This window comes from Microcaecilia unicolor, chromosome 3, assembly GCF_901765095.1.
Source record: "Microcaecilia unicolor chromosome 3, aMicUni1.1, whole genome shotgun sequence".
Taxonomy (NCBI): Eukaryota; Metazoa; Chordata; class Amphibia; order Gymnophiona; family Siphonopidae; genus Microcaecilia; species Microcaecilia unicolor.
This window is the reverse complement of record NC_044033.1, coordinates 303,487,387-303,506,607: the sequence shown is the minus strand read 5'-3', so window position 1 is coordinate 303,506,607 and position 19,221 is coordinate 303,487,387. Positions and strand designations below refer to the sequence as shown.

The window sequence follows — 19,221 nt, the reverse complement described above, 5'->3', positions numbered from 1 at the left end:
GTATGAAGAAACACATGTGCCTATTTATATAGGGGTCGATATTCAAAGCGATTTAACTGGTCAGAAACAGTAACTTATCCCTTACTTGCCAGCATGCTCCTTGCACTCCTCCAATCAGCACCTACTTATTGTACCTACTCACTTACAAATTCACTCTCACCGTGTCAAATCCACCTGCTTTTCTGTTGTCACTCCCACTCACTGCAATTCCATACCCTATGATGACTGAATTGAACTCTTGCTTGAAAATTTCAAGCCAGCTTTGAAAACACTTTCAATAAAGTCTTTATGGCCACCTAAGTTGGATAGAATGACTGCCTGTTATTAGTCACTTGTTGGCCCTGGGATGTGCGTTAGTTAAATCTTGTCTTTTTCCCCTACACCCTTCCTTCTTTGTTTCATCTCTTCTAGGGTTAATTATGTTTCCCCTTGTATCCCCCTTCCTTGCTATGCTGAATTGTACCCCAGCTCCTTTTTGTGTTTTCCTATTCATATCTCCTTTTCTATTTTTATTAGATTCCCTTACATAGTTTTATCATTATAAACTGCTTAAATAGATTTGATATGTAGTATACTAAATAAAACTGAACCTGTTCGTGGGGGGGGGGGGGGGGGGGGGGGGGGGGGGGGGGGGGCGCTAACCGGTTTGTGCCAAACTTGAAAACCAGCTATTTTGGGGGGCGTTACAGAGTACAGTTGGCACTTGGGCAGTCAAGTGCCGATATACAGCACATAGCCGGCCAGGTGAACCACATAAGTCCGATCTTTATGCGGTAACTCATAGCCGGTTAAGTGCTGAATATCACACTTAACCGGCTATTTGTTAGCTGGCTCCGGAAACCCGGAAATTCAATGCTAGTGCCCAGATGTGGTCTGGCACTGAATTTCTGGGTTTAACGCCAGCGGTGGTCAGCAAAACACTGATCATCGCCAGTTGAATATGAGGACCATAGAAGTTAGAATAACTTACAATACAAATATTTTTCAAGGACTTGCCACAGGTTTGCTTGTACTTACCCCGAGTATCCCGTGCCACAGCCCTGCATCTCTTTTGAAATCTAGCACATTCACTATTGTCTCACCTATAGAAAGAGAGAATGACATCAACTTAGCAAAGGCACAGCAACACTCTGGCTCTGGTGAGAAGTCTCCTGTGCTCATGTCCTCTTGGTACACATGATTCAGGAAGCTTGAGGAAACACTAAAAAAGTAGAAGCATAGCTAAACAATGGCAGACACTGATACTGTGTACATTAAAACAGTCAAAAGCTGTCCACACTAAATAATCATAGAAATATAATGTCATCATGCTTATGTCACATACTCAGTCACTTACACTATAGCAGCAAAAGATGGCACAATGTATGCATGCAATAGCAGAGGAGATTGCACCAGTCTGTCTGACCAGGCAGGTGTACCAAGCTGCACTCAACTATACCTCCTCACCACTGCACCACAAAAACCCATTTAACACACACACTCCCATTACCTGAACACATATACTATGTTGCCCTCTCACCAGTGACCATATACCCCATATTCTCTTTCACCTCCCATACCACCCACACCTATGTGCACATCTCTTTCCTAAAGCATGCCACACTGCTGCACTTGTAGAAATTAGATGACTGGGCTGGACACAGGAGGAAGTATGTGCTGGTGTAGCACTGGAAGCCAAAGACACAAAAATATGCACACTGTTTTGCACTTAGACATGGACTCAGACTGAACTCTGGTGACCACCAGGTGCCAATGGCACTGAAAAGTCCTTTCCACTGAGTTTCAGCTAAACAACTGCATGCTGTAGAACTCCCTGTACATTCGATATGTTTTCTATGGACTCACTTTCAGTGTAGTTGCAAGCTTGAGAGAGTGCTTGAGCATGTGACAGCATTGCAATCCGGGACACAGTTACTCCCATCACACTGCCTTCTTTACTTGTCTTGTACTAGGAGAAAGGAAAGGTGGTACTCTGAGTATTAATAAATTCCCAGTGCAGTACAATCCTCTCAACTGTGACTTTCAGATCTGTGCATTCAGGGCAGGATTTAGGATTTACTAACAGGTGAAAGCTCCAATATAGTGTATGGCACTGTTCTAGGATAAACAAGCTGAAAGCAGACCCAGAGCAGTACTATCAAAATTTAGATAGCCATACACTGTTAAGAGCCTCCATGGTTTCTCTATTTTACCATTTAAAAAAAACCCATAAAATGCAGCTAGCATATAAATTTAGAAAGGTTAAAATCCCTAATGTTCAAATGTGATTTTATGAAACTCTGCTTCTTGCTATGGTAGCTCACAATAATCAGTCTCTTTTCATACAGTTTAAAACATCAGCACAACTATTGTTACAGCCTTTTGTTCAATAAGTATTTCACTCGAACAGAAAAAGATTAAGTCAAATTTCACCAAATTGATCATGCTTTCTCTACATGACATTGTATAATCAAATGAATGTGAACCTTGTTGCTCTCCTGTCAGTTTTAATTTTAGATTTAAAGTCAGTAAACTGAAGAAGACCTCATCCCAGCCCTGCTGCAAAAAAAATGGCTTATGTATTCCGGTTTACCTCAATGTATGCTGGTTCCGTGCCTGCTGCAGATATGTGGGGCTGCCAGTCTTTTGGTGACTTGGAAAGATACCGTGAGTCTGTCACAACCCATTTGAGCTTGGGCCAGCCTATCTCAGAAGTGAAAGAAAGGGTTAATGTAGTATGCAACACAGAGAATAAGTTTAAATGTGAAGTACTGCCCCTTGTAGGGCAGGGAATAACGTGGGATACAGAATGAGTGATTTATCTTCTCTTCCTTAGCATCCTACAATATCAGTCCAGAAGTTGTGGGTTATGTCCATCATACAGTGGATGGAGAAAGAGAAAGCATTTTTGTGATTCACTCTTCAAGTGCACCATGCAAGTGTAAAACACTCAAAATTTCTCCGTCTCCAGCAATGGATGACGGACCAACCATACAGCTCCTGGAGCTGGCTGTTTCATTGGTTTTCACTTGGGCTATGAGTGCCTTTTCTTGAGCTGGTACTCAGTTGTGCTGGGGGTGCCTTTTTAGGTTTATTCTCCTGACCTAGTTTCAAAGCTGGGTTTCAATCAAGTTGGGGGTGTCTCGTTGGGTTTCTTCTCCTAAGTCAATTATACCTGAACTTCAGTTGAGTTGAAAGTGCCTTGCCAGCTTATGCTCCTTTAAAAAGAAAAAGGTCTTAATTTGGAGCTGTGGTATATCTGAGGTCTCTGAGATCTCCCCTCTTCACCTCAGGATGTCAACACCCCTCTTTAGAAGACAGCCTACAAGTGGTAAGCCTGTTCTGATTTGTTTTCTTCTCGTTGGTTCTTGGTGCTTAGATGTGATTATCTGTGTCTTTCACTCATTTTGTCAGTGGCATTTAAGCTTTTGCCTTTGTTAAACCTGGGCACATAACTTGTTTGTGGCTTCAGGCAGGGAACGCTTTGTTGCATTTCTGAGGTGACAAGCTTCAGGACAGGGAAGCTCACTGTTTCTGCCAGGGCCGGTCTTAGGGTGAGGCGACCGCATAGGGCCCCGTGCTCAAGGGGGCCCCGCCCGCTGCTCCCACACCCTGTCCTGCCTTAAAAAAAAATTTTGCAAAGTGCCGGAGTGGCAGGCAGCGCTGCCTCGCGTCTGCCCTGCTAGTAAAAATCTCCTTGACGTCGTCAGGCCTTCCCACATTGAGCCCCACCCTCCTCTGAGGTAACTTCCTATTACCGCGAGGGTGGGCGGGTCTCAGTGTGGGAAGGCCCGACGACGTCAAGATTTTTACTAGCAGGGAGGGCAGACGCGAGGCACTGCCTGCCACTCCGCTGCTTCTCAAATTTTTTTTAAAGGCAGTGGGTAGCAGCAGGAGAACGGAGCTGGTAGGTGGGTCGGGGGGACTCAGATGGGAGAAGGGTGTGGGGTGGGGTTCTCAGATGGGGGGAGTGGGTTTTTTGGATGGCAGAAGCCAGGGACTGGGGAGGCGAGGGGGTTCTCGAATGGGAGGAGGGGAGGGGGCTCTCAGATGGGAGAAGGGGGCTGGAACTGGGGTTTGAGAAGGGGCCATATGGGGAAATGGGGGCCATGCCTGAGGCTGGTGGGAAAATGGGGCATGCGTGGGTCAGGTGGGAGAATGGTTCTGGGGCTGAAAAGGGGGGCCCTAATACAAGGCATGTGGATGAAGGGGGCTGGAACTGGGGGCGAAAAGGAGGGTAGGTGGGATAAGGGGGCCAGTACTGGGACTGGAGGCTGAAAAGGGGCAGGGGCTGAAACTGTGGGTACTGGGGTCAGAAAAGGAGATAGGGAGAAGTGGCTGGGGCTGAAGCTTTGGACTGGTGAGAGAAAAGGGCTGGGGACTGGGGTTGAAACGGGGGGCTGAAAAGGGGATAGGGAGAAGTGGCTGGGGGCTGAAACAGGGGACTGGTGGGATAGTGGGGCTGGAACTGGGGGCTGAAAAAAGGGGCATATCCTGGATGGAAGGGGGAGCGAGAGGGAGGGCAGACCCTGGATGGATGGAGAGGGAGGGAGGGCAAATGGTCGATTGAAGGGGCAGAGAGAAAGGGCAGACAGTGGATGGAAGGGATAGAAAGGGCAGACAGTGAATGGAAGGGGAGAGGGCAGACAGGGGCAGATGGTGGATGGAAGGGGCAGAAATAGAGGGCAGATGTGGTTGGAAGGGGCAGGGAGAGAGGGCAGACACTGGATAGAGGGGACAGCAGAGAGGGCAGACACTGGATGGCAGAGAGAGAGCGAAGACAGATGCTGGATGGAAGGAAGACAGTGAAAAGAAGATGAGGAAAGCAGAAACCAGAGACAACAAACTGTAAATAAAATATATATTTTTATTTTTTTGCTTTAGGATAAAGTAGTATTGTAGCTGTGTTAATAATAAATTTTTATTTTTTTTGCTTTAGGATAAAGTAGTATTGTAGCTGTGTTAATAATAAATGTTTATAATAGAACATGTAAACAAGGTAATCTTTTTATTGGACTCATTTTAATACATTTTGGCTAACTTTCGGAGAACAAAACCCCCTTCCTCAGGTCAGGATAGGATACTGTAACAGTACTAAACTGTATTGACCTGAGGAAGGATGTTTTGGCCTCTGAAAGCTAAATGTATTAGGCCAATAAAATGGTATTTTATTTCTATATTGTTTTATTCTATTTGTTAATTTGTAAGTGGGTGATTGGTATTTGTTAGTTTTTTTCAAATTTACATCTGCTGTCTTTAAAATTTTGCATAGTACTAGGGGACATTTTCTGTTTCTGTGGTGTTGCATTGTATGCAGAGTCTGGCATCTTGGGGGTTCAGTTTAATTTTTGTCTAAATAGAAAGTTTATTATTACTTATTCTATAGTGGATTAGGGTGTATCTGTGTTTGTGAAAAAGACATGGCTTTCAGTTGGCATTGATTGTGCAGGATCGACAAGCCTGGAGCTGGGGGCCCTTGGAGCTCGGAGGGAGGGTGGCCGGCCCTGGAGCTAGGGTGGGGGTGGAGCTAGGGTGGGGCCCCATCAAATTGGTCTGCCATAGGGCCCCGCACTTGCTAAGACCGGCCCTGGTTTTCTGCTGAGCATTACCATTCTCAGTGTCTGCCATTTCAGTTTTATTTCTAAACTCTACCACTCTTTTTTAGCTGCTTGTACTGGGATGCTTTCAGAGCTTCCAACAATGGATATATATGCTCGCTACCTTCCCCACCAGAATCTCCAGTTCAGATCCACCATTTTCTCTTGCTCCACAGCAGTTCCTCGATGGCGGCTCTTTGTTATGGCCACTCTTTATAGTTCTGGTTTCCAGTGTCTTTGACTTTCAAGTGGCTTCCCATATTTTCTTTTATAAAGATTTATTAAAAATGCAAGGCGTTTCAAGCTATTAAATACTGCTATCCCTTGACTTTGGGTCTTGCCAAAATTCAGGTGACTTCCCAGTATTGCCTCAGGAGACTTTCCCTATGTTTAATTCTCTCTAAATTTAGGGGTAAATTTGTGAGCTCTTTCTGATCACCATTTTCAGCCTTGCAACCAATCTGTCCTAGTGACCTGACCAAGTAGGTTTCAACAAACTTTCATCCTATTTGTTTTTTTTCTGAGCAGAGGCTGTGTTTCATTCAGCTACAACTGCAAATTTCTCTTCTTACAGCATCAGGTATTTTTCTGGAGTAAAACCGACTGTTACTTCCTATTTCACACTGTTGTAGATGTTTAATTTGTCAAATTTACCCAGATCCTATCCTCTCCTCTCAAATTCAGGTGTCTCTCACCTCCTATAGTCTACTGTGTTTGCTTTCCTAAGATTTTCAATTCTTACTTTTGCTCTTTTAATGGCATTCGTTTTTCCTATACAGCTGAGGTTACTCTCTTAGAGTTGGCTTGTTTTAGTCTCACAGTTTCAACTATGCCTATCTTTCAGAGCTTTCTAAAATTACTGCTCTTCGCTGCACAGCTGACTACTACCTAGCAGGATTAGTCAGGTTTAGCTCCCAAAATCAGCTATGTTTGTTTTTAAAAAAAATATCTTTATTCAGTTGAAGAAAGTCACAGAATTACAACCGTAATATCTATTCATTGAATCAGATACATGCAACACCTTCTGCTTTCATTATACTGAAGCATTATGCCACATTAAGTACATAACAGAATTGAATACGACCAAATGCCTTGTGAAACAGAAGAACTCCAGGCAATCAGGTAAACGTAATGAACCTCTACTCCTCTCCTCATTTTTACTTTTATTCTAGTCCCCTTGCCCAGCTGAACCCTCCCGCTCCCCTTCTATCCTCCCTCCCACCCAGGTCTCCCATATTCACTCGCAAACCAAACAACAGCGCCAATAATGGATATCTCTCTCATACAGTCCGGGATTCATCCCTGATCTCTTCTAGCGCTAGTCGTGAGTAGGCGTTCCATATGTCTCTAACCAATCTCTGCCTCCTAGATGTAGCTGAGGGGTATTGTAGGGCTACCCATTCTGCCATTTATTTCATAAGGTATGTCCATTGAGCTATGCAGGGGAGTGCCGTATCCACCCAGGACTGCAGTGTACACACTTTTTTTTTTTTTAACCAACAATGCAGCTAGCAAGGCAAAATGACACTGGGCCTTGTTCAACCCTCCCCCCGTAGCTGTGTCTCATCACGTAGAAGAAATGCAGTACAGGACCATTCCAGTGGCTTATTTAAAATGCACTCGATAATTGCCAAGGACTGGGTCCATAATTGCAAAAGAGATGGGCATTCCAGAAACGAATGCAAAATAGTGCCCGGGACCCCATGACATTTTATACATGTGTCATCACTCCACAGCCCCATCTCCTTCCCTCTTTGGCGAGTGATATGCACTCTACAGAGAATGCGGTACTGGATGTCTTGAAGAGCGGCATTCACCGAGACCTTGGGAATAGCCTCGAAGATCCCCCCCAAAGATTCCCGAGAGATTGTCTCACCAACATCCCTGCTCCAAATTGAGGCCAGTCCTTCCATATGAAGGGAGGGTCGATTATCTACTATCAACTGGTGCCATTGTGAAAGACGATTAGAGGAAGCTGGCATAGCCTGAAAGATTTTATTTAACTTGGTGAAGCAGACCGGGGAGCCCCCCGACCTCACCAACGAGCTATAGTAGTCTCTTACTTGTAAGAAACGAAAACAATTGTGTACTCGGGAAGTGACATGCTCGCCTGATCACATCAAAGGTAGGGAAGCAAGATCCTCCTAATTCCGACAATATGTCAAGAGCAGCGCACCAACTATGCCAGAACCCAGGCAAGGCATATCTATCTGACAAAGTATAAGATTAATGCACCCACCTTAACAACGAGGCTATGTTATAGAAAATTAGATCGGACTTCCGGTGACGTCATGAGCTAGGGAGCAGCGTGCTGTCGAAGCTCTGAGACCCCTGGCTCCACTACAATTTAAACTTCGCATAATAAAACCTATGAAGCGACTTCATTGTATGGAAAAATATTACAAAGTGCTTCCGAAAGACATGGCTCAAAAATCCGCGAAAAAAGACAAACCTAAAACAGGTAGCGGGGATGTCAAGATGGCGGAGGAGCCCGCGATTGTGGGGCCTGCGTTTACTGAAAGTCAACTCCTGCAGCTTACCCAGGCGATCGCGAAAGCATGGGAGCCGAAATGGGAAGCACTGAATACCAAAATAGAAGCCTACCAGACCACATTAGACGGGCTGGGAATCCGGGTAGGAGATCTGGAGGCGAGAATCTCAGCCGTTGAAGACGATACCCATGGATTTAGCCCAGATATTATAAATCTGCAACGCCAGCTCACAGACTAAAGAAACCTGTTGGATGACTTTGAAAATCGAGCACGTCGAAATAATATATGGATTGTCGGGCTAGACGAGGCGCTCCCTGAAAGAAACCTTGACACGTGGCTGGAAACATGGCTCTCAAAAGAGTTAGCTATCACGGATACGATGGGACCGCTTATTGTAGAAAGAGTGCACTGTGTGGGCCGCCGAACAGAGGATCGCCATAATAACCGCCCACGCGTGGTTGTCGCGAAAATATTAAATTATCGCCATAAATTAGAAATCCTTCAAGGATTCAAGCACAAAAGAGATACGCTGAAATACAATAAAAAGAATGTGTTGATTTTTCAAGACTTTTCTACTCCAGTTCAAGAGAAGCGGAGGCAATATCATGCAATTTGTTCAGCCTTGGTACTCAAGAAAATCCGATTTGTATTACAATACCCAGCCCAATTAAAAGTGTTCATACAGGACCAGTGGAAAATATTCCCTACAGTATCAGATGCGAAAAAATCTCTCGCAGAAAATAACATCCTTGATGCTGTTTGAACCTAAGTTTATTTCCATTGTGCAGGAGCGTTCTGTGGGAGTTGCAATGTATTGAACCTTAAGAGTAAATGTATGTATGCATATTTGGTTAATCTGTGGAGTTTGGGGTCTCTAATGTTCACTGAGGTCCTTATTTCAACACCTGACTAGTTTAGGTGGATGAAGAAGGGTATATGTGGGGTTAATGGGGTGGGGGGATGGGAGGGGGAAGGGGGAATAGATTGGGGAAAAACCTTTGGCAGATAGTCAGTAAGAAATGTTTGTCTAGAAACCTACCAATAGAATATTTATGTGCACAGCCTATGAGAAATCTGACAAATTACAATATGTGCTCAATGAACATGAGGGTGCCTCCATGTGGTGGTGATGATGGGAATACTAGTATTACTTTCATAGTATGCCAATTAGAGTAATATCCTGGAATGTGGGGGGTATAACGTCCCCTATAAAGCGGAATAAAATTTTAATAGCCTTAAAAAGATACAAGGCTGATATAGTATGCCTTCAGGAAACAAGACTTAATGATGCGGAACATGCAAAATTAGAAAGATCATGGGTGGGGGAATGCTATGCAGTAGCAGCCAAAGGGCGCCGAGGTGGAGTGGCGGTATTAGTCCGAAAAGGACTAGCATGTAAAATATCGGTAGTGGAGAAAGGGAAGCACGGGCGTACTCTCCTTTTAAAGGTATGGATACAGGGCACTGAATTTTTATTAGTAGGGGTGTATGGCCCAAACGAATATGACCCAGGGTTTTACCGATCACTAGAAAGTAGCTGTATCCAACATAAAATACATAAATTGTTAGTATTGGGTGACTTTAATTTAGTATCTAATCCAAGAGAAGATACCTCAAATCCCACTTCATTGCATTACTTAGGACAGAGGGCGAACGGATTGAAAATGTTCACAAAAGCTCTAAATTTAATAGATACCTGGAGAGTGATACATCCTGGGGAAAAAGATTACACACATAGATCCAGGGCACATGGCACCTTAGCGAGGCTAGATTACATATTAATAGAAAGATCTATGTTTTCCCAGGTAAAGGCAACTCATATAGGACCGGAAGAAATATCAGACCACGCATCAGTGTGGCTAGATCTTGAGGTCACAAGCGGGGGTGCTGGAGGAGTAGGATGGCGATACCCAGCATATTTACATAATGACCCCCTGTTTCAGAAATACTTGGCAAATAAGTGGGGTGATTATGCCTTTAATAATAGGGAACATGCGCAAGCAGACCCATCTTTGTTTTGGTCTGCCTCGAAAGCAGTCTTGAGAAGTGACCTTATAGCCTATTGTAATATCAGGGGAAAGCGTCGGGTGGCAAACATCCTGCGCCTAGAAAAACAATTAGCGAAAGCTAAGAGAATATATGCACATAAACACACGTTAACTGCTTTAGAGAATCTGCAAGCAATCCAAATAACTCTAAACACCTTATTGCATGAAAATGAGACCAGATCCTCGATCTATTATAAATATAAATTGCAACGTTTTGGTAATAGAACAGGGAGGTTATTAACTAGAGTTATCAAAAATTGGGGTGCACCTCGGGTGGTGGCTGCGTTAAAGGATGATACAGATAAAATTATAGTCACACAAAAAGAAATTGGGCAAGCTTTTACTAAACATTTCATCTCACTTTATTCGGCCAACACTCCACCAGAACCAAGCTTGGTACACGAATATTTAGACAAGGCGGGACTCACAAAGTTGAAGAATGAAGAGTTGACTGTGCTAAATGCACCATTGACTCTGGGAGAATTGCAACAGGCGATTAAAAAACTTAAACTGCGCAAGGCACCAGGACCTGATGGGTACTCCGGGGATGACACAAAATTATTCAGGGTCGTCAAGTCGCAGGAGGAATGTGAACGATTACAGGAGGACCTTGCGAGACTGGGAGAATGGGCGTGCAAGTGGCAGATGAAGTTCAATGTTGACAAGTGCAAAGTGATGCATGTGGGTAAGAGGAACCCGAATTATAGCTACGTCTTGCAAGGTTCCGCGTTAGGAGTTACGGATCAAGAAAGGGATCTGGGTGTCGTCATCGATGAAACGCTGAAACCTTCTGCTCAGTGTGCTGCTGCGGCTAGGAAAGCGAATAGAATGTTGGGTGTTATTAGGAAGGGTATGGAGTCCAGGTGTGCGGATGTTATAATGCCGTTGTATCGCTCCATGGTGCGACCGCACCTGGAGTATTGTGTTCAGTACTGGTCTCCGTATCTCAAAAAAGATATAGTAGAATTGGAAAAGGTACAGCGAAGGGCGACGAAAATGATAGTGGGGATGGGACGACTTTCCTATGAAGAGAGGCTGAGAAGGCTAGGGCTTTTCAGCTTGGAGAAGAGACGGCTGAGGGGAGATATGATAGAAGTGTATAAAATAATGAGTGGAATGGATCGGGTGGATGTGAAGCGACTGTTCACGCTATCCAAAAATACTAGGACTAGAGGGCATGAGTTGAAGCTACAGTGTGGTAAATTTAAAACGAATCGGAGAAAATTTTTCTTCACCCAACGTGTAATTAGACTCTGGAATTCGTTGCCGGAGAACGTGGTACGGGCGGTTAGCTTGACGGAGTTTAAAAAGGGGTTAGATAGATTCCTAAAGGACAAGTCCATAGACCGCTATTAAATGGACTTGGAAAAATTCCGCATTTTTAGGTATAACTTGTCTGGAATGTTTTTACGTTTGGGGAGCGTGCCAGGTGCCCTTGACCTGGATTGGCCACTGTCGGTGACAGGATGCTGGGCTAGATGGACCTTTGGTCTTTCCCAGTATGGCACTACTTTTGTACTTATGTACTTATAATATTACAAAAGCTTACCCCTAGAAGCACAACTTGCATTACTATAATATTTTGAGGAGGTGATAGAGAGGAGGGGCTTCCCCCGCTATGACAACTCAGCTTTAATCACATTAATACCAAAACCAGTAAGACCACATAATAGAGCAGAAGATTTCCGACCAATATCTCTGTTGAACAGACACAAAATTGTTGGCAGGAATGCTGGCGGAAAGACTTGCAAAATATCTGCCCAAGTTAATTGGAGTGGAGCAAGTCGGCTTTGTTCGAAACAGGCAAGCCACACATAATGTCCGCCGCCTGTTACTGGCGATGGCATCCAGCCAGGAGGGGGAGATCCCGTCAGTCGTAGTGAGCCTAGATGCTGATAAAGCATTTGACAGGGTAGGGTGGGAATACTTATTTCATACTATGGAAGCTATGGGGATTACAGGCTGGCTTCTGCGGGCGACTCAGACTCTTTACTGCAAACCGGGAGCACAAGTGTTAGTTAATGGACTACGAGGAAAAGAGTTTGAGATTATGAGGGGTACTAGGCAGGGTTGCCCTCTTTCACCTTCCCTGTTTGTGATACCATTAGAACCGCTTATACGTACACTCATGAAACAAAGGAGCATTGCAGGAATCTCGGTGGCAGGACGGCAGGTGAAGGTATTGGCTTTCGCTGATGACTTGCTGTTGACTATCACTGATCCACCTAGATCAATGCGGGTCCTATTAACTGAAATAAACAGATATGGGCAACTATCGGGTCTTAAACTAAATTTGTCTAAATCGTCAGCGTTAGAGGTAGTTAAGGGAGATAACCAAGATTGGAAGAATAATTTTCCCCTTACTTGGGAGAAGAGATTTATTAAGTATTTGGGAATCCGCATTCCAGATCAGCTGTCACAGCTATATAAACTTAACTTACAAAAATTGCTTACAGACACAAAATTGAGTTTACAAACTTGGAATGCACTCCCGGTATCGTTGCTAGGGAGAATAGCATTATTTAATATGATTATAGCCCCCAGATGGATTTATTATTTTCAAACTATCCCACTGTATTTGAGGAAAAAAGAACAGATTTTGAATCAACAGCTACAAGCATTTCTTTGGAAAGGGAAAAAGGCCCGTCTATCTGTTACTTCTTTAAGTATACCAGTGGAATATGGAGGGTTGAGACTCTTAAATCTCCGCTATCTTAATGTTGCTAGCGGAATGAGGCACATAAATGACTGGTATAGGAATACCAGTGACTACACAAATACAGCCCTAGAATTGAGCCTTACCCCGAAGTTACATTTTAGTAATTACTTACATGCTACAGGTGCGCCCATACCATATACTTTAAAATACTCTGGGATTATGACAACAGCTAGAGCAGTATGGAGATGGGTGTGCCGATTACACCACTTTGATATAAAAGTAACACTGTACTTACAAATCTGTGATAACTTTGCCTTTGTACCAAGTCAAATGTACTCTGTATTTCAAAAGTGGAAACAAAAAGGAATAGTATATTTGTTACAAGTGGTGACTAGAGAAGGCCATATCCGAACATTTCCAGACTTGCAAAACGAATATACACTACTGGACAGTGACAAATTTTACTATGGACAGTTGAGCCACTATGTCTCTTCGTTACCATGGACATCGATGACAGAGGATATTCAAGAAGAACTCTCTTCAGCTTGTACCTTGGACTCACAGCAGAGAGTACCGATGTCATATCATCACAGACATATACGGGATACAACCCCAGAACTGGAGTATCGCAGACTGGCACACTTGTGGGCTGGGGATTTGCAGATAACAATCCTGGAACAGCAATTGAAATCTCATATCCTGCAGATAAGACGAGTCACAGATTTTGCGACCCACTGGGAATTACAATATAAAATAGCTCTACACTTGTACATCCCACCAAAACAGGCATTCTATATGGGATTATCGCCCTGGGGAGACTGTGCAAAATGTGGTAATCCAGGAGCTACTCTGGGCCATATGTTTTGGACTTGCGTTGGTATACAGAAATTTTGGAAACAAATCATAGCCTGTGTTACCAGAATGTGGAGACAATCATGGCATTATGAACCACTGCTGCTATTTGGACATCCAAACTTGGGGGTGTCCTCCAAAAAAGGATATACTGCATTTATACAGAGAGCGATAATTGTTGGTAAACAAGCGATCTTGGCGGAATGGCTATCCTATCAGTACCCTACATGGCAACAGTGGCATACTCGTATGGTGTTTCTATTATGCATGGAGCGCATGTCTATAAGGGACTTGGAGTCAAAGATTGGTGTGAAGTTCTAGCAGCGCTGGAGTCCGTTTTGGGACTCAATGACATCTGCAGCACGTAGCCACATACTGAACTATTGACTAATTTGCTTTAATTCAAAAAGGAACGGGGGGGGGGGGGGGGGGGGGAGATAAAAGTTTTCAAAAGGATAAAAGATAACCAAATTCAGATATATAGTGACTGCTATCAATACAGATGTTCTTGTTATTAGACGTTTAAGAGAAAGGGCGATAGCACTCGCTTATAATATGCACAACCATATGATGAAAGTTTTGTTAAATGCCTGGTTTTAAATATATATGGAAGAATTGTGTAAAATGTGATGTAGACTATGACTACCATTCAATAAAATAGATTTAAACATAGAAAATTAGATCTGGGAGCTGCAGTCCTCCCTTGGCCCTAGCATGAGTTAACTTAGTAAAGGCAATGCAAGGATGCTTTGAGTGCCAGATAAAAGAACTAACTATACTCCGATACAGCCCCTCCTCCTTCTGCCTGACCCAGAAAGGCAATATCTGTAGCAGGTATAATATTTTAGGTAGGAGTATCACTTTCACTAGGGCAACTCGGCCCAGAAAATTGACTTGGAAATCATTCCATCGTGCACACAATCTGCGCATCCCTTCAAGTTTCTCAATAATTTTTTCCTATACATCCATTTATAATCTGCACTTAGATACACTCCCAGATATTTAATCCCTGATCTTGCCCATCCCAAAGGAAAGTCCACTAAGGAAGTACTACTACAGGGAGCTGTGACGGGCAGGGCTTCCGACTTTGCAAAGTTAATACGGAGTCCCGCAAATTCACCAAATTCTCGTATAAGTCCCATCACCACTGGCAGCGTATTTCTTGCATTATTAAGAAGTAGTAGCATGTCATCAGCAAACAAATTCAACCTATATTCACATTCCCCCACCTGAATACCCTCTAATCTCTCCTGTTGAATTCGGGCCGCCAGCGGCTCTAAGGACAGTACAAACAGTAATGGGGAGAGAGGGCAACCCTGTCTAGTGCCCCGTCCCAAAGCAATGGGGGACGTAAGTGTGTCGCTGATGATAAATTGGGCCGAGGGATTACTATATAATACCTGCACCCAGTCCAAACAAGCTCCCGATATACCAAAACGCTGCAGAACCCAGAACAAGTATTGCCACAGCACTTTATCGAAGGCCTTCTCAGCATCTAGGCTGGCCAGGATAGCATCCCCAGATTGCCTCGTCCCTTCATGTAATACTCTAAACACTCTACACACTTTCAAAATATTAGCTGATGCGAATCTGCCCGATACAAACCCCACTTCATCTGGGTGTATGAGAGTGGGAAGGAATGCTCCTAACCTATCTGCCGTGACTCCCGCCAGAATCTTAAGATCTTGGTTTATTAAGGAAATGGGGCAATATGATCCCACCAGCTCAGGGTCCTTTCCAGGCTTCGGTAGTACTGTGATATAAACATGATTTAATGTATTGCCAATTATCTGGGAGTCCCGGATATCCTCACACATACCAATAAACGGAGGTATAAGAATATCTTGAAGAATTTTGTAGAATTCAGACCCCAATCCATCTGGACCCGGGGCCTTAGCCAGTTTTAATCTCTTGATGACTCTCTGCAACTCTTTACCAGTTAATGGCGCATTGAGTGTCGCCACCTGCTCTTCAGTGAGTCTAGGCAACTGCAGCCGATCAAAAAAGGTCTCGCATAGGGATTCCAAGAACGAACCTGTATCGTATAAAGAAGTATAAAACCCCCCCACCCTGCCATATCTCATGGAAATACCGAAGGAGACACCCATGAGGTACCATAAACATTTGCACCATTATACTTTGCATCCTAAAAAAAGACCTGACTCCCCTCTCCTACCCTAATGTCCTCAGCCAGCCTTCTGATTGGCCCCCCTCCCCAAGCCAACACCATACCGCCCATACACATATCACAGTTGTAATACCAACAATCCTAATTCCAGTCAGCTTCCCACTCATACCAACCCTTCCCCTCTCCCTCTTCTTCCCCTCCCCCCCAGTACCAAAACCAACCAGTACTTATATTAATTTTTGCTCCCAAAGATGCGCTAGGTCATAGTTTCAGGGGATGTCTTATTTTTCCATGAAGAAGAATTCACATTTATTGTTGAACAAAAAAAAATGAACATTTATTATATACTGTACAGTAGTTGTCATCACAAACCAGCATAACCAGACAAACTGTGAATCCTATCTAGAATTTCTTGTTACTACCATTATTTCCATGTACAACAATCTATGGTACATTTACCAATCCCGATATTTATGAACACAAGCAAGATTTATTCAATGACAGTCATGTCATCATGTTCTGGAACATCATCATAACAATCCAAACCCTGAATTTCCTGGTGAATTTCTTGTGACTCCATTTCTTTCAGAATCATTGGCCCAAATCTCTCATGTCTAGCAATAGCACTGTCCTTAAATGAGTACTTCTTGTCAAGGTAGCCTGCTCGTAGTGCATTTGCAATGCAACTGTCAGTGATTTTCTTCTTCACCCAAGTCACAACCTTTTGCAGTTTAGGCTTCACAAAGTTCCCACGCTGATTTCTCTCCATTCTATTTTCAATGTAGTCATTAATTTCCACGCGCAAATTGTCCTTGAATGGCTTGTTTATTGCAATATCAAGAGTCTGGAGATAGGCCGTCATTCCTGCGGGAATCATTATTTGATCTATTTTTCTTTCGTGAAGAAATTTCTTCATGTCTTTAGCGCGGTGTGTGCTGGCTGAATCCCACACTAGCAGACCTCTTTGGCTCCCTCGCATAACAAGCGGCAGCATTAAATAGACTCACTTCCTTATAACTGCTTGTGTGGCCCAGGCCTTTTCAGATTCAAGAATAAAAATGCCTGAAACACGTTCAATCTTATCCTTCTTGCCCTTAGAAATTATTAAAGGTGGGACTTTAGTGCCATCCAGACGAATTGCCAAAATACAGGTAACACGTGCACTTTCGTAAGCAGTGGAGGAAATGTACACTAAGGAGGCACCCCGCTGTTCAATTGTTGTTTGAGATGCTTGGCCCATAAACACTGCAGTTTCATCCATAGCAATCATGTTGGAAAGACTGTATTTAGAGAAGTCAGCGTCATCAATAAAGGACTTGAATGCAAATGCACGTTTAATAATTTCAGCATCTTCCAGCCTAAACAGTGTTGTGGATCTTCTTAAAGACAGTTCACTTCGCTGAAGGAAACTAACCAGCCAGTGTTGTGATGCTTTGAATTCTTCGGGGGCTATTTCGAACTGTGGTGCCATTGCAAGGGCAAATTCTTGAATCTGAGCCCTATTCACAACCAAAGCCTTTGCTCTCCTGTCAACCAGGGGCGTATCTGCGTGGGGCCACAGGGGCCTGGGCCCCCGCAGATTTCACCCCGGACCCCCCTACCGCCGTCACCTACCCCCGAGGTCCGCTTCCTCCTGCCGGCGTTTTAAAATATTGCTTCAGCTGGCGGGGGACCCCAATCCCCCGCCAGCCCAGCCGCGGTCTTCTTTAACTTCTTCATCCTCGTCGTGCTGAAAGCTGCATGCATCCTTAGTTCCAGTTGGAAGGAGTCTGGCGTCGCAATACGTTGACGTTACAACGTGCTGCGACGTCAGCCTCCGTCCAACTGGAACTAAGGATGCATGCAGCTTTCAGCACGACGAGGATGAAGAAGTTAAAGAAGACCGCGGCTGGGCTGGCGGGGGGGTTGGGGTCCCCCGCCAGCTGAAGCAATATTTTAAAACGCCAGCAGGAGGAAGCGGACCTCGGGGGTAGGTGACGGCGGTAGGCGGGGGAGGGAGGGTTAACGGCAGTAGGGGGGAGGGTTGATGGTGGTAGGGGGGGTGGCTATAATGTGCCCCCCCCCCTACCGCCGAACCTCAGATACGCCCCTGCTGTCAACAACCCATTCACAGATCAGGTCTTCCAGCTTGGAAAATAATGGTTGCCAACCTGATCCACACTTGCGCTTTTTAACATTTCCGTTGTCCACTTGTTGATTGAGGTTACCGTAATCTGCTCGCCATTTTCGGACCAATCGGATACTCAACATCTTCTCTTTGCAGAAAGCAGTAAGATTTTTACCCCGACAGTCTTTCACGATTCCTTTCTTGTACTCGACGGAATAGCTCTTTCTTTTTGCGCTCATGTCTAGGTAGGGGTAAAAATATACCAGCACTGTATATTTCTTGTATTTTAGACCCTTCAGCAGAAAAGCAGACACCCCCTAAAGAATCAAAGTGACACACTGGATGCCTGACTCACACACAGGGCCACAAAAAAACAAGGGCTGTAAAGTACCTGGCTCCCACACACTGTCTGGAGACTGTAACAATCTCTCACAGCAGTTCCTGGACCACTTGTACAGCAGGGACAGTATTACAGCTTCTGGCCACCAGGGGGAGCTCATCACAGCAGACTCGCACAGCAGGGACAACGTACGGTATGGTGGCAGGCGACGGGATAAGACTGTGTGCAGTTCTACATCTGGCGGTAGGGGACAACGGGGATGGCGGCAGGCGACGGGTCTCTTGATGCCTTGCCTGCACATTTACAAGTGACGGCCGCGGAAGGGAACATCGGGGTTGGCGGCAGGTAACGGTCTTCATGTCCTGCATGCAGCTGCTCTGCAACGGAAGGTGAAGGTAGGGGACAACGGCGGCGGGCTAAATAGAATCACAGCTGCATGCTCTGGTGTTCTGTTCGGCGGGCATGCTTCCAAACACAAACTTTGCTAGGTCTTACTTTCAGGGGAGGCCTTATTTTTAGCAATTCAGCAAAACCTCTACTAGGTCTTATTTTCAGGGGATGTCTTATTTTCAGGGAAACACGGTACGTAAAAAGAAACATCCCCGATCAACCAAACTAAACCACCCAAATAGAACTGATCAAATCCAGAGGAGTCCCCTTCATGCAGTACCGCAGTGAGTGAGGCTGTAGGAAATCACTCGCGGAGGAATGCTTGAGAATAATAAAAATAAGTGTATATGAGCACAAGTTATGCATTATGGAATGGGTTAAAAGGCCAGAGATTGATAAAGTCTGTATGACTCTGGAATCTATCAGAGATTGACGAGCTTGCATGACTTTAGGATTTATGATCTCTGGAATGTAAGTAGATTTGGTTTCTTTTACTCCTCCCAGCTGAGAATGGCTGGTTCATGCTAATTTGGGAGGGGATACAAGCAGCCTAAAAACATAAGCTGTTTTCCAAAATGTCAACAAGTCGACCAGGAACTTGATGGGTAAAATGTTCAGTTTCTTTCTCC

General features: G+C 44.4%; 1 protein-coding gene across 3 annotated transcripts in view; it reads right to left on the bottom strand.

The window, feature by feature from the left end:
- Nucleotides 1-19,221, bottom strand: part of DIP2B (disco interacting protein 2 homolog B) — a 596,277-nt gene that overhangs the window by 199,920 nt on the left and 377,136 nt on the right. For all 3 annotated transcript variants that reach the window (XM_030198260.1, XM_030198261.1, XM_030198262.1), the window contains 3 exons: nucleotides 2,573-2,682; nucleotides 1,846-1,948; nucleotides 1,018-1,082 (listed from right to left, as the gene is read on the bottom strand). In XM_030198260.1, coding sequence (XP_030054120.1) covers nucleotides 1,018-1,082; nucleotides 1,846-1,948; nucleotides 2,573-2,682 — 278 coding nt within the window. The remainder of the gene's footprint in view (nucleotides 1-1,017; nucleotides 1,083-1,845; nucleotides 1,949-2,572; nucleotides 2,683-19,221) is intronic.